This window comes from Helianthus annuus, chromosome 5, assembly GCF_002127325.2.
Source record: "Helianthus annuus cultivar XRQ/B chromosome 5, HanXRQr2.0-SUNRISE, whole genome shotgun sequence".
NCBI lineage: Eukaryota > Viridiplantae > Streptophyta > Magnoliopsida > Asterales > Asteraceae > Helianthus > Helianthus annuus.
The window spans coordinates 96171043-96187753 of record NC_035437.2 but is presented as its reverse complement, the minus strand read 5'-3'; the positions used below and the strand labels follow the sequence as shown (position 1 = coordinate 96187753).

The 16711-nt window shown below is 39.9% G+C and overlaps 1 protein-coding gene across 1 annotated transcript; it reads right to left on the bottom strand.

Moving 5' to 3' along the window:
- Positions 1 to 707: 707 nt before the first annotated feature.
- Positions 708 to 4359, bottom strand: LOC110921455 (macro domain-containing protein VPA0103-like). The gene is made up of 7 exons (XM_022165778.2): positions 4050 to 4359; positions 3391 to 3439; positions 3202 to 3304; positions 3022 to 3117; positions 1208 to 1282; positions 1006 to 1075; positions 708 to 920 (listed from the first exon to the last, which is right to left on the bottom strand). Exons 1-7 carry the CDS (start codon positions 4314 to 4316, stop codon positions 846 to 848), a joined length of 735 nt encoding a protein of 244 aa, XP_022021470.1. The 5' UTR covers positions 4317 to 4359; the 3' UTR covers positions 708 to 845.
- Positions 4360 to 16711: the final 12352 nt, after the last annotated feature.

The following is a 16711-nucleotide window of genomic DNA, read 5'->3' as shown; positions in this document are numbered from 1 at the left end:
TGTGTCTCCATTGTTTTGTTGTATCATGATTTGTTTGTGTATGTATTTTATACTCCCTTGCTATATGATATCAATTTATTGCATTATCTATTTAATTATGACAATGCCAACCATGATCTTACACAAGATGGTAAGTTCAAAGCCCTATATCACACCATCAATTTTACGTAAAGAAAATCATATGTTTGGTAATGGATTTGCAACAATAAACATATTCCCCCACTATGCAGTAAACATTGGTGATATATCACCGATATATCGGTTATCGGTCACCATGTAAGATATCGGTGTCAAATCTCGGTCAGATTATCAGTACCGAATATTATCGACGATATTTGACTGATACATCACCAATTTTCCAAATATTAGTATCTTTCTTTTAGTTATTAGTGGTTTAAAGTCATAATTGTTAATGTTAAATGTTGGTGTTTCAAGTCTTGATCAATTCTTACTTGCTACAATTGTTAGTGTTTTGCAAGTTGCAAAAGGTTAGTTTATTAACACTAGGAAAGTAATTACATATATAATTATGCATTTAAAATTATCGATATCCCACCGCAGTAACCTATATCTCAAATATCAGTCTTTGACCAATATCTGATATTTTACCGCATTAACTGCATAACTACTAAACCCGGTTTTTCAATTCGTGAGCAGTGAACCACATAAATCTCAAACTGGCCGATTTGTTTTGGTTTGGGCGACAGTTAAAACTAATAAGGGGTCCTAAAACCTACATTAACACTTGAGAAAGCATGAAAGTGTAACCATAACAGTAAATATTGAATACAATCTCCAACTTAAATACTTTCAATAAAAGTAGACATTTGAAGTCGAATCATATGCTAATTTGGGAGTAACTCTCCCGCCTTTTTCAACCAAACATTGTAGATATCATCCGAAAAAAGCACAAAATGAACCTGCAAAGAAAGTATAACCGCATGGTTCACAAAGTCCCAAACTGTTGATTGTCAACAAATATAACAAAAAGACGTGCAAAAATACCTCTTTAATGGCATCGCAATGCTCCTTGATTGTAGATATGGCCACAGTTGCAGCTTCATCAAATGGGTATCTGAAACGGTAGTTACACACTCTCATGAATTCAGAACTAATAAAACTGATATCTAGCGAAAAAAGGTAAAAATACATTGTGGGTTATTCTACATCAACTAATCATCTATTTTGTACAACTTTATGGACTCACCCATAGACACCACAAGATATGGCAGGAAATGCGACATATTGAATATTGTTCTCTCTTGCAACACGCAGGCTGTTCCTGAAACAGAGATGAACAAAAATCCCATTTTAATAAAAAAAAAAATCAGTAGAAGGTTATGTTGGTAAGCCTGGGGAAATGGTCAGGTTGGCTAACTAGTCGTTTTAAAAAGTATCAATTTGGTCCGGGTCAAAAAGGCTTGGGCAGAAAAGAGACGTTTTAGATTAAAAAAGTACAAAATGGGTTCACTAGGTATAACTTTATGGTGGCTAGTAGTGACAGATGGGGCGGCAGACGTGACGGTGGTTAGGGGTGTTCATCGAATTCTTTGAATATTTACTTTTTTTACCTGAATCCGTATTTGATTCGATTAGTATTTGAAACTCGAATCCAAATCGAATTCGAACCGAATTCGAATAACTTCGACTTAGTTCAGATTCACCCAAAAAATAAATTATTTTACTTTCATTTTTTTAAAACTACTACAAACTAATTATATTCAACATAAAATATAATAATCTGCAAAATTAATTAACCATCAATATGTCAAAACACCAAAATTTAGAAGATAGGTTGGTTACTGGTAGCGATTTAAGTTAGGTAAAAATTTAGAAATAAGTTGTATGGGCTATTCGTCAGTAGGTTTAGTAATGTTATGAATAATAAACTTATTACTTATGAATGTAGGTCAAACTTTGGCCAAGTTTAGAAGTTATAAGTGTGTGTATATATATGTTTGTGTGTATATACGTATATTAAAAAATTATATATAAATTGAATTCGAATTTCGAATCGAATTGGAAATCATAAATTCGTATTCGATTCGAATTTGATTACTGGACTCGAATACGAATCAACTCGAATTCGAAAAATTATTAATCGAATTCATATCGAGTCAAATTTCAAATTTTTCGAATCCGAATCAAATTTTGAACACCCCTAACAGTGGTGGTGGGGACAGTGGTGGCAGCAGCAGATGCGGCAACAGACAATGGTTGTGGGTGATGCTATTTGGACCCATTTTAAGTTAGCAAGCTTTACAAGAGTGCTTGTTTAGGCCCCTACCATTATGTGAAGACCCAAAGAAATGCATAAGCAAACTTTTTTTATTATTAAATCCATAGTTATTAAAGGCGCGAAGTGCACTCTAGGCGCATAAGCTCCGATTAGGGCCTAGGCGATAGGCGCAAAAAAAGCGTGGGCCCGAGGAAAAAAAAGCGCAATTAAATAAAAAAATTAAAAAGTTTATTCAGGGAATAAAGTACTCAAAACCAAAACAATAATGCTCATACTAGCACTTAAAAGGTACAAAATACTTAAAACCAAAATGTTTATAGCACTTAAAAAGTATAAGATAACAAAATACTTGGAAACCAAATCAGAAATAATAAGCTGATAATGAATACGAACAAAACTAAAAAAAAATACTGCAGAATATGTAGAATTGAATCAGAAATATACTAATTTGGATTTGAAAATTTCAAACTGAGATCTGGATCATTTCGGATGGTTATCCCTATAAATACTGCAGAATATTAGGGATTTGTGAATTAAAAGAAACTTTTGATTCGTATTAGTTGTGCGCTATATTTACCTAGGAAGTAGGAGCGCAGTTAATTCGCATCGCTCTAAAAAATCGCCTAGGCGCCAAAAGCGTGCGCTTTTGATAACTATGATTAAATCAACCCACTTCTTGAAGAAGGGGCCACAATTCCCGTACTTAGATTCTGTCATATGGTTGCTAAATCAAATATAACAGGCAAAGTAAGCATGAGGAATTTAATAATAAAAACGTATACCTGTAAGCATTACTCAAGGAAGCTGGAGCATTGCTATCAACATCATAAACAGGTCCAACGGTGTGGATTACATGAGATGCAGGCAATTTAAACCCTCTGCATGAAAGTTGTATTAGTAACTTTCTTAATTCAAATGAGTGTGTGAATAATGATGATTATAGTTCAATCATGAGATCATACGGTGTGATTCTTGCTTCTCCAGTTGGGCAACGAACACCAGGGCGGACTTCAGGAACGTCATAACATGCTGTTTTCAGTTCAGGGCCGGCAGCACGATGTATAGCTATCAACATTTCAACAAATTTGTAAAAAAAAAATCATGTTACATATAAAAAAATCAATTTACATTGTACGTTGTAAGACAAGTACCTCCATCAGCACCACCACCACCAAGCATCCGCTCATTTGCTGGATTCACCTGTGCATATCATTGATCAATGATCATAAACTTCATTTTCTATCTCTTTGTTTACAATCGATTGAGTAAACTATGTGAAATCAGTTAAATAAGTTCAAAAATCGTCCCATGCAATCAGCTTCTTTGATGATATCTTCTTACAATAGTAACGGAAAAGGTGAGCAAACGAACCGAAAACCAAAATGTATTCACAACCGGGATAAAACCGAACCCCATTTGTTTAATCGGATAACCAAACCGAATACATCAACGGCTGAATTCAGTTTGTTTAAAGACATCTAATTTGGATTGGTTCGGTTTTCAGTAGGGCTGGGAAAACAGCGATTAACACAAGTATCAAACACGAACACGACTCGTTTAATAACACCCCGTATGTTTTATGTACCAAGAAGAAAAGAAATGATGAGCACAGCCTCCTAATAACAATTATTTTTTTTTTAAATATAAAATTACATAAACATGTCTTATCATCGTGGCAGCTCAGGAACAAATCGGAATAAACGGATGATTGAACACCTACCGATTATAATATCAGATCAATCAATTCTACTTATTATCACAATCAATATAATCAGTCTCATATTCCAACAAAAACTATCTACAAACATACAATAGCGTCGGATGAGCCATCGATGAGCCAGCGAGTGATATCTCCTTTCTGGATCTTGAGGAAACTCGTGGGGGACAGATTGAATTGAGCCACACCGTCGCCTGACATATTGGAATAAGCTCTAGTTACTTGCCGGAAGGAAAATGTTTGTTTCACAACTGCTCGAGAATCAAGAAAGGTGCTGAAGATGAATCTAGGGTTTAAGGATCGGTTAGAGAGAGAATGAAGAAGAATTGGGGATTTGAGTGATGCTGAAATTAGGGGCATTTGTATGTACTGGGCAAAATGATTGGGTTAGTAGTCACTAGTCTAGTGCGTGTGTTGCTTTATTTTTAAGCGAAGAGCCTTCATAGTTCATAGTGGGAGGTTAGACGGTGGGGTATGGTAAGGCGTGGGGTTTGGGGCATGGGTTGACACGTGGAGTTCGAGCTCACTGCTGGTGAGTGACTGTCCGTAGAGTATGGCGGGACGTGGCTAGCCCGCGTGGCTTGGCAGGTTTATTAAAATAAAAATAAAAAAAAATTAAAAAATACACACAACATTTAAAAAAACCTAAAATTTTATTAAATTCCTAAAAATTACAAAATTCTACAAAAAAAAAAAAGGATTACAAAGTAAAATAAAAAACCTAGAGCGTTAGGTAGATTTCGAAAAGGGCGAGTTTGTCGAACGACTTCCGCTCCTTGCCCCGAAACTCGATGTTGGCCACCGCCACCCGGTCTTCGTGACTTATCTCACCGCCCGGGACGCTGTCGTAGTAGGCTTTAAAACGATCGAGCTTTGGTCGTAGCTCGCGTCATTTGTGTTGGCATGCGTTTAAATTGTGTCGGTAATTTCCCACATTATGCCGGTAGCTAGCAAAAGCTTCCGGCTAGTAACAGGTCTCACCCGGTTGGCGACCCTTCATTGCGTCAACGACGCTCGTGACAAGAGCTGGCTCTTCCTCGTGTGTCCAAGAGGCCATCGATCAAGTGTGTGTGGGTAGGGGTTCGATCAAGTGTGTTTGGGTTGGGGTTGCGGTGGACAGCCAGTGGGGTTGCGGGGTTATATAGCGATGTGGACAGTTGGTGGGTGAACCGCTTGGCTTGGCCAACCGGTTATATTTTGAAATTTAAATGTAGTCCGCTATGACCTAGCCAACAAGCGAATAGGAGCCGGCCACGTAGGACCGCTAGGCATGTCCAACGCCCGGTTTTAAACTCCCGCCCAAGGGGCCACGCCCAAACCCAAGCCCACCCGGGGTGGTGGCTTGGGCGTTTTCAGCCAACCCACGCCCCAACCCCCGCCCCATACCCTACGGTCTTATGTCACGCTATGAAGCCCCATAGCGCCGTGCAACACTGCTACGCCGGCGTCACGTGCGGCATTTTACAATCTCTCACAAAAATCATAACGTCATGCCTAGGGCTGTAAACGAACCGAACGAACACGAACAAGGCCATGTTCGTGTTCGTTCATTAAGGAAATTAACATGTTCGCGAACTGTTCACGAACGCATACCGAACATAAGTTTATGTTCGTGTTCGTTTATTAAGGAAATTCAATTGTTCACGAACAGTTCGTGAACACTACTCTCGAACACAAACGAACGCAAGCAAATAAAAAATGAACACATATGAACATTTAACTTGAAAATAAAATAAAAAAATAAAAACATTGTTATCCTTAAACATTGGATATAATTAGTTAAATACTACCATCATCAAATGATAAATCAAAACACAAGAAATCTACCACACCACCAAACCATAAATAAAGTTTAACTAACTTAGACATAATTATCCCCAAAAAAGTCTTTGAATGTCCAAATTTTAGATAACTTAGAAAAATATAGGGTTTCAACTTTTCAATATGTTTAGATGAAAGGTTTATTATTTATTATTTTTTTAATATAATCAAACGAACATATTACCAAACGTTCACGAACGCAGTCGAACGAACAGGACCTGTGTTCGTGTTTGTTCACTAAGCTAACCGAACGAAATTTTTTGTTCGTGTTCGTTCGTTAACCTAATCGAACGAACATAAACGAACTTCCCGCCGAACGGTTCACGAACGGTTCGCTGAACGTTCAGTTCGTTTACAGCCCTAGTCATGCCCCTTCTTCCCCCACTCACACACGTATATATATATATATATATATATATATATATATATATATATATATATGTATGTATGTATGTATAATTGAAGGGGTTATATAACCCCCTTACCATGACACCCTCTTGTGATATACTCCCCCATAAAACCCATTCTTGCACTTTTTCACCACTTGTCGCATGACCCTCACCAAAAGGTTTTATGACAACACATGACCTAAGAGGTGACTAGTGCGGTGACCCTCCGTAGTGGGGCTGTATATGGCGTCGGGGTAGGGCATGACGCCCCATAGCGTCCGGCTACACCATTACGGCCGGCACTATAAGGTAAGTTTTTTGCCTCCATGCGATGTATATCACGCCGGTACCCTTCCTCCCCACTCACACACATATATATATACATACATATATATATATAAAGCCCATACATATATAACCTCACTACACACTCAAGTTATCTAAAATTTTATAACCGTTCATTCTTACACAATTACATTTGCTACTTATCACATAACCCTATAAAGCTTGATAGAACTCTACCCACTACAGATAGCCTAAAGAGCATGACTCGCCTGAATGGGGCCATACACAATATTATTTGATTTAGATTTTTTTTTATACGTTTGTTATTTTAGACTCAACTTATTTAAATTCGGATTAAAAAAATGTAAGATTTGATGTTACTGAAATATAAATTTTTCTAGACATATATTGACATAACTAATTGTTGCATTTAGAGATGATTACACATTAAATGCATGTGGTACGGATTTGCATTTGTTATGAATTTATGATACTTGTTACTAAACCTAAACTTTACGAATGTGTTAGAGCATTCACATCCAACCCCCTAAAATTATACATACATTCCACTAAAAAACAACTCATATATCAATATAATTCCACTAAAAACAAATACTTTTTCTCTCTCCTTTTCAATTAAATAATATTTTTATACCTTTATTATTACATTTTTCTCCCTCCTTCACTCACAACCACTTTCAATATATATTAAACAATTATAGTGGGTGAACAGTGCCCCCCCAAATATACAGATGAACAGTAACATTTTCTCTCTCCTTCACTCACAACCATTTTTTATACTCTTTATATTTTAAAAACCCCACACTCATAATTTAGTTCTTTGGATGTGAATGTTCTTAGGTGTTTACTTTAAAATAATAAATATCTTAAGAAAACAAAAACTCTAAACCCTATTCTTGTACTTGTGATCTGGTTGAGACAAGTTTAGGTTAATCCTCATTCCATTCTTCCCACAAATGAAGCCCTCCCAATTCTGTCTGGATGTCCCCTACCACACCTCTCTCATTGTGCACTCTCTATGTGATTACAAAGCATTATTGAAACTCATCCTCACCTCACTACTATCTAAGTTCACAATTACTATCCATGTCACCACTTGCTCTGGTACTCGTTAATTAGTAGAGAAATTCCCATTTAAAAACCCTAAGACTTCATTCTTCTTCTTAAGAGGGTCAGGGCATCTTATACAAATCATCATACTATCATTTACAAGCCAATCATAAAATGCCACCTCATTTCATTCTTTTAAAAGGACCTTTGAGTTGCCACCAAAGAAACTAAGGGTGGAGGGTATAGTCAAACACCTTAGGGTGTTTGAGTGAAATTCTAGCCAATAATATTATACCATATCAACTCCCCATTTCACTCCCCATTTTACACTCAATCAGAGGGTATAGTCAAACACCCTAGGGTGTTTGAGTTATATATTTTTTGTTTAAAAATTATAAACTATGCATAAATAATTAAAACATTTTTTAAACTTAATAAAAAAAACAGATTACATTAAAACTTAAAAAAAAACACATTAAAATAAAAAAAAACACATAACATTAAAACTTAAACTAATATTTTAGAAATTGCATGGCCAATTATAGTTTTTTGCGATATCTCGTTTCCTTGCGAGAATAAATGGCAACATCTCGGGTGGAGCATGGTCGTGTGACTCAGTAAATGTCTTCAAATCCCGATCATACATGAGTTGTTTCACCGCCTCGCGTTGTTCCGCCACTAACGCTATGGTGTCTTCCTCGCGTTTCTTTCGTATATTCGTCAACTCTATCAAACGTGCTTTTTCTTGTTCTTTCAAAAGAGTGTATTGGGCGAGCTTCTCAGTGAGGGCCTCTTGGCTATCGTTTGATGATGATGCGGGCCTCTTGTCTTTCCTTTTTTGTCTTGGTGGTGACGGGTCTACGTTTATGTCCGGTATATCTATCGGTGACTCAGTTCCCGGTGTACCTGCATCGAGCGACTTTCTTTTTTGTCCCGAACTTTCACTATCTTCACCCAACAATGGTACCGTTGCCCATTTGTCATGTTTACGAACGACCTCTCATGCCTCAATATGTTGAAAACCACTTGAATATTTTTTTTTTTGAAATCACTTAAAGCCCTATTCATGATGTCGAGGTCGCTAACACCACTACCACGAATACGATCCTACATGGATAACAAATATAAAGTAAAAAAAAATTTAAACATACACAATTTAATGGAAATTATTTTTTAAATGTTATGGAAAATTACCGCTTGTTGCCAAAGACCGTTGAAGTGATTTATCTTACTCAACATAGGGATCCATTTTGAACGTACTTGATGAACTGTTCGAGTACTTCCGCCAACAGTTTCGTTGTAATGGACGAGAATTTTTTTCCAAAAACTATCCCCTTTTTGTGCATTTCCTTTTTTCTTGTTTAAGGAACAATGAACCCATGCCTTGGCTAAGGCCTCTTCATGTGTTTTCGCCCAAGTTTGACGCTCCGCCTTGGCTCCCTTTTGTTTCGGGTCACTTGCTTCACCAATATCATCCTCTTCATCCACATATTCTTCTTCGTCCTCGCCACTATCTTCATCCAAATGTTGTGTTTCGGGGACAACCTCTTCATCATCGTAGATAGGAAGTGGGCGCTCGACATTCTCTCTTGGTGATTGAATTGGCGGGGTCCTAAATGCAAATGGATCGAACTCGTTTGTGAAGCTTGGGTGTGAAAATATTTGTGGTGGATGTGACAACCCTCACTAAACCAGGTATCCGTACGATTTAATTAATAAATAATTGCTGCTTAATTACTGTGCTTAACTGAAATTGCTGACGAACTGCTACTTGATTTCTAGTACTTGTATGTTCCTGCATCATACTTTGATTGCCGTCACTACATTATTTACAAGTTGAACCTTAGTGACAAACATGATGCACTAAAGCACAGTAGCATTAGAACGGATAACCTATTAAACATGCTGATAAAGCCAGCATCAGGCAGACACTGCCTCTAAGGCCTGTATGAGCCAGAATTATTTTACTACACCCATAGTGCGTGTAGGGATACAAGGGTTGTAGAACTGCGTCTCTAGGAATAAGATATAATGATTGGATGTGCCTAAAACGTACTCTAAGCACAAAACACAGCACTTTATTTAATATACTAGCTTCTGGCTAACTAATAAAGTGCCAAAACATGAGGAAAATATTCCTGACACTTTGCAGAATGAGTGTGTCACTAAAAATATTATTTACGACGCTTAAAAGCTTACTTAAGCACTTTAACGGATTACTATCCAACCGAACAACCGGACTATACCCGGAACATGGAAATATTGACAATAATATTATTGGTCTTTTTCTGAGCCAGTTAGGGTCCCTGATTACCCTAACACCCGCGTTAAAGCACAACATATGACTAACCAAGTTAACCCCTAAATCTAACTTGGTTTAAAGTAACTAAACTCTAACCATCCACTTGAATTCGAACTAGAAACCCCCCCCCCCCTTGGGCCGATCGGGGTCACATTGTGACTAAGTGTAGTACCATTTTGATTATTTAATTGGCTTGTGCTTAAAATCTTGAAGACATAGTGACCAATGGATTAAGGAACTTGATTTGTCTATAAATACCACCACTAAACACATGAGATTATCACATTCAACATTCACCACAAACTCTCTCCTCTCCTCTCCCTTTCACTCTCGGCCGAACCCCCCTTGGGTCACCACCACCATTTTCGGCCCTTGTTCATCCATTCCAACATCACACAAGTGTTCAAGGTCACGTATTGGGAGTTTTGGAGCAAAAGGAAGCGGAAGGACCTCGTTATCTTGCTTTTACACCACCTTTTTGCCTAGAATCTTCCCTAGCCCCGAGCTAGAGGTATAACACTTAAAACTAATACTCGGATCATTCTAAGGTGGTTAATAAGATTTGTAACGGTTAAAACTCGGAAACTTGCATTTTGAATCTTTAAAGTCTACTAAAACATGAATATTGTTGGATAAAAGCTTAATACTTGTGTAAAAGTTGTAGTATTTGAAAGTGGTGATTATTTAGGCCCGATCTACGTTGTGGTAGCTCGGATCATCGTTTAACCCGACTTTGTTAAGATCATAGATCTTGACATAAGCTTGTTTCTATCGGTACAAGGGTTAAAAGGTGAAACTCTACCACACGAGAAACATGAACTTGTGTAAAAGTATTTTTACTTGTAAAATAGTATTTAAAACTAGCGGATCTACGTATGTACAAGTGGTATTTTCGTAGAACCAAGTGTCGAGAAAATCATGTTTTATAAAAGTCGGATGACACACTAACAAATATGATTTTTGCAAACCACAAGTGTATAAACACTTGTGAAATGAAAGATCCGGCAAAATAACAATTTTTGTAAAAGATGACGGGAAGATGTAAAGATAGATTTATTCTAAAACCGAGGTTTTTACAAGATTTAGTTATTTTACACATAGATCCACAAAAAATAACGGGATCTACACTATAGTTTTCGGAAAAACCACAAGTTCATGTGATTATGCGATTTACATACTTGTCGACTAGTTTGATGTGTCGGAAATTGATTGATTGATTAAAGAAGTGTTGAAATGATTTTGTAAAAGAAAATGATACGCTTGAAAGCGTGGCCACCTCCAGTTACAGGGGAAACTCTGACGAAATTTTTCTAAAACCTAACACTTAGAATTATTTACAAGTGTTAGAATTATTTTTGATATGTTTTCCAAATATATTTCGCCACGATCTATTTACAAATATTCGGATGTGGGATTTTCACAAAACTAAACGTGACAAATATATATTTGGTAAATATATTTTTCACAACACTGTTTATGATTATTTTGTGAAAATACACAAATATTATTTTTAGAGTAAAAATAATATTTACAAACGTTGACGAATCCAAAATAATACGAACGCTTACACGAAAAACATATAAGTTACACCGGTAATTATTATTACCACACGATTACTAAAACGTATCTTACGCATTATACGGAAATGATTATGAACGTATATTTTATCAATGTATTATTTTTGGGAAAAATTATGTGAAATGGAAATATAATATTTTTGAGAAAAATATTTATATTTGGATTGAAAATATATTAAGTGAGACTTAATATTATAAATTGAACGCACATGTATTAAATCCCCCATCCTTGGGAAGGAGATTAACTACCAAGTACATGCAAAATATAAACACGAAATAGTTGTCTAACTATTTCCCAGAAACTTAAACTATAAAGCTAAGGCACGGCCATCCGTCTAATAGAATTAGCACATGTAGGTCGTTGCACAACTGCCTGACATTCGGATTACTTGGTATAGCGACGCACTGACTGTGAGTTCATGTCCCCCTTTTCTCTTAACTGTTTTCAGTTTTCTAAACTGCGGGGGTGAAATACATGTTACAATGATTATGAATACTTTATACATGGTATGGTTAGTGTAAGGAGGTTTGTTACTTAGATCATGTGAGTGGGTAGGCGGAAACTTGAGGCCATTAATCCTCATGGTAGGACCGAGGGACAGGAGCGGCAGATCTATCTGGGTGTAGCGAGCCCAGCCCCAGGTCCAGCATAACGGACCTCGGGGTGACTTAGTGCCCGACGCATAAATCCGCTAGGTTTGAGTCTTCCTACTTGCACTTCACACATATCAATGGCCTTGCAAACCATTGGTGATCTCTTTTTCCTTATTTGCTACATACCAGGATTTTTGATAAAGACAAAGGTTTATTTATTCACTTACACATGAACTCGCTCAACATTATTGTTGATTTTTCAACTTACATGTATTTCAGGGAATTAAAGATCTGGCACGGTATGGCATGTTTTCCACTGCATTAGTCACCGAGGTCATCCAGGGTTTGGGGAATGTGACTCTTTCCTGGACAAGTCACAGTCCTTAAACCATGTTTATGTTATGTTTGGTGTTTGTAATGATTGGACAAGTTTATGGTTGATAGGGTGTTAACCCGTTAAGACAATGTTATGGTATTTTTATTTTAATGGATGATCTTGCATATTTTTAATTCATATAGCTTGGTTATGATTAAGCTATGGTATTAAGAAGTCACACCAAATTAACCACGCTTCCGCAAAGCCAGGGTGTGACAGCTTGGTATCAGAGCTCTGATCATAGCGAACTAGGATTCCTTCTCGAGTCTAGACTATGATCACTAGGGCTCTCACGAAAACACTTTTACTGCATACCACTTAAGTCCAGATCCAAAACCTTTTTACAAATAAATGTTGAGCACATTTTATTTATTATTTTTAGGCTCAGTCTGGGAGGCTGAGGCTCGGTCTGGGAGGCCGAGGCTCGATCCAGTGGATCGAGGTAGTTGTCTAGTGGGACTAGGAAGTCAGTCTGGGAGGCTGGGAGATTTGGCTAGTGGGACTAGGGAGTCAGTCTGGGAGGCTGGGAGAATTGGCTAGTGGGACTAGGGAGTCAGTCTGGGAGGCTGGGAGAATTGACTAGTGGGACTAGGGAGTCAGTCTGAGAGACTGGGAGGCTAGTGGGACTAGGAAGAGCAGTCTGGGAGGCTGGGAAAATTGGCTAGTGGGACTAGGAAAAGCAGTCTGGGAGGCTGGGAGGCTAGTGGGACTAGGAGAATTATGTGATATCTTACTTGGTAGCTTATGTGATTATTCGATTGTATGACTGATTATTTGTGCATATTTGTGTTGGTGTTACAGACACATGGACTCACCAGGCACAGGTGACGCGGACACCACCGGACCCCTACCTATCGTATCTGATGACCCCCCATCTTCGGAGCATGAGGTGCATACATCTGATTCCACCAGCACAGACGACGACGATTTCCAGCCCTTCGCACTACCCGAGGGTGCTGATGAGCCTGCGGATGGCCCCCCTGCTGAGTACTTACCCCTAGTAGTGATTCCGGCTCCTATACCTTTAGCTGTTTATCCCGCATATGACTTACTACTTGACGCCGAGGCTGACGGCGATATCGATCTGTTTGAGGATGAGCCTATAGAGGATGAGATCCCGGACGCAGCCCTACTTCCTGCTGGCGATCTTCTGATGATCGCTGATGCCCCTGCCGAGGACTCACCCGCACATTCACCGGTCCCAGACTCCTTTGAGTCTGTGGCATCCGCACCTTCTCACGAGGTGAGCGCACAGCACTTTGCACACGACTCGGATCCTGACCAGGCATCCTCTGCCGCACCTATTCCGAGCTTTGCATTTGAGCATGATGATATAGAGGATTCTGATCCCATCTTTCCTCCGGGATTCGACCCGGATCATGATATTGAGTTTATCCCGATGGACCAGCCCATGGAGGATCCCGCTGATCCAGTTGATCCTATTGATCCCGATTTTGATTTCGAGATGGCTTTTGATGACCATGAGCCTGCCTTGGCTCATGAGCAGGCAGCTGCTCTAGATCCTATGCCCGAGCATGACCCCGTACATGCTGGCATCCTAGTGGAGCCTGTTCTAGCTGACCCGCCCGTTGATGATCATCTGGAGGGTGATCATGTTGTGGCTATCGATCCTGTTGTTCCTCCACCTTTTGTTGCTGATATACCAGTTGACCATCCTGTTGATCACGTTGCACCAGTTGATCCTATTGTTGCTCCCCCATTTGATCCCATTCCACTTGAGCCTGAGCACGCATTATTTGCAGACCACATGGATCCACCGGATGAGCATGCACAGCACGGTTGGATACCTGCTGATGAGGACGTTCCACCTTTGCCCCCTCAGATCCCTGTTACACGACCTATTGATTTCACTTTTCAGGTTCCTCAGTTTGTACCTCAAGCGAGGCCTGGAGAGGGCTCTTCAGCCCATCCTTTTGGGCACGCACCGATGTCTAGCCCCTTCATGGCCCAGATATCATCTGTTCCACCCTCTACTTCACCGTCTCATGTGGCACCATTTGACCCCACCAGTGAGCCTTTGCTTTGGTCGACACCACCAGTCATGCCACCTACTGATCCATACCATCCGTTTCATGTGGGACACACTATAGAGGACGTTTTGATGTCCTTCGTTCATCAGCACGAGTCACACACGCAGCGTCTCCAGGAGCTCGAGAGAGCTCAGCTGCCACCATGTTCATGCCATGGTCAGATACACTCTCCTCTTCAGCCATGTCGATCATTACCCCCAGATTATGCTGCTCGTCTCTTTACACTGGAGCAGCAGATTGCTTCCGTCATTCGCACTCAGCAGGCTATGGAGGAGGACTGGCTCCAGTTACGTCGCTTGCTTTGCACTTACTTTCCCCCTCCTCCACCGCCATCTGTATAGAGCTCATCAGTACTGCTTGTGTAGACGTTGGTGAGAGGACCGCGATTGCTTTTGGTTGCATAGCATTTTGGAGACTACATGATGATACTGACTTTTGACACATACTTGATGTATTTGACACTGATTTGATATAGCTTTTGGACAGGGGTGATGTAGCCCCTAGTTGATTGATGATTCTATGACACAGTGATGTACTGATACACTTACGTTGTGGTCTCGATATATATGGCAATCACAGTATTCTCATCATATTTGATTCGCTTGATTGCTTATTTACATTATTATGACATGGGATGTTGTGTGTATATTTTTATGACATGGGATGTTGTGTGTATAATATTTGTGACATGGGATGTTGTGTGATTAGTATTTGTGAAGTATCGATAACATGAGATGTTATGTGCTATTACTATTACTATATACGTACGCTTTACTATGGCCTGACCGACGTACACATCTTTAGAAGATGCCGCCAAGACGTCAACCACAGCAAATGCCCACTACTCAGGACGAACTACAGCAAGTCATTGCTGCTGCTATTGCTCAATATGCTGCCTCTCAAGGAGGAATGAGTGGAAGCAACTCTGGCAACACTGGCAATAACAACAATACACCTCATGGTAACCCTAAGTCATTAAGACAAACCATGACCTAAATGGATCCCCTTAGCAAGAGTGCTAATGCCAATCATATGTTATAATGTATGTGCAGGGTGCACCTACAAGCAGTTCTTAGACTGCAAGCCCATGAACTTCGATGGCACAGGTGGTGCTGTCTCCTTCGTCCGCTGGGCTGAGAAAACCGAATCCGTACTTCGCATGAGCAAATGCGCGCTGGATCAACAAGTCACTTATATCTCAGGGCTATTTTTGGATGGAGCCCTATCATGGTGGAATCTACAAGTACAGACACTTGGCGAAGCTGCTGCTTACGCGCTGACTTGGGCTGAACTGAAGGAACTCATGCGCAAGAAGTACTGTTCCCGCGCTGAAATTCAGAGATTGGAGACCGAGTTCTGGCATTTGAAAATGGAGGGTCCTAAGATAGCAGAGTATGTTCAGAGGTTCCATGACTTGTCGCATGTGGTACCCTACATGGTCACACCTGAGTTCAAGAGAATTGAACGCTTCATTTGGGGATTAGCTCCTCAAATCATCAGCATGGTGACCTCCTCCAAACCTGCAACTATCACTGAAGCCATTGATTTGATTGTGGCTCTCACCGAGGAGGCAATTCGTTTGAACAAGTTTGATGAAGCTGAGCCCAAGAAGAAAGAGACTCATGTGGAGTCGTCAGGTGGTAACAAACGAAAGTTTTCGAACTTCAAGCAGGGCACCGGGGTGGTGGTTAAGAAAGGAGAGCAGAACGCACCAGCTCAGGATACAGCTGGTGGTAGGAAGAAAGGAAAGGGATATATGGGTGCACAACCCAAGTGCAACTCATGCCAACGACATCACTCTGGTCGTTGCGGACTAAGAGTTTGTGAATCATGTGGGAAAACTGGTCATACGAAGGATTTTTGTTGGGCTAGTGCTGGCCGGGGAGGCCAAGGAGGATCTGGGAATAGGAATAATCGTGGTGGTAATGGGAACCGCCCCCAAGGGAACAATGGAGGTGATGGAAACCGAGTCAACAACGCAAACCAAGCGGGCGCCATGAATCGAAATCAGGGAAACAACCAAGCGGGAAACAATGGTGGGAACGGGCAGAGGCCCGGATGTTTCAACTGCGGTGATGCTGGGCATTACAAGAGGAATTGCCCGGAATTGAACCAAGCCCGCGGAAGGGTTTTCAACATAGAAGCAAGGGAAGCGCGCCAGGATCCCAATGTTGTCACTGGTACGTTCCTTGTAAACCAACGCTATGCATCCGTTTTATTTGATACTGGCGCCGATTATAGCTTCGTGTCGTTAGAATTTAAGAATATGCTTGGGTTAGCCGCTAGTAA

Bases quoted from the DNA above. Each gene is read 5' to 3' on its own strand.
- LOC110921455 (XM_022165778.2), bottom strand. From the start codon at position 4,316: ATGCCCCTAATTTCAGCATCACTCAAATCCCCAATTCTTCTTCATTCT. The intron at 1,283-3,021 runs GTATACGTTTTT...TCTCTGTTTCAG, and splicing joins TCCTTGAGTAATGCTTACAG to GAACAGCCTGCGTGTTGCAA. The intron at 1,076-1,207 runs GTGAGTCCATAA...CTACCGTTTCAG, and splicing joins ATATCTTGTGGTGTCTATGG to ATACCCATTTGATGAAGCTG.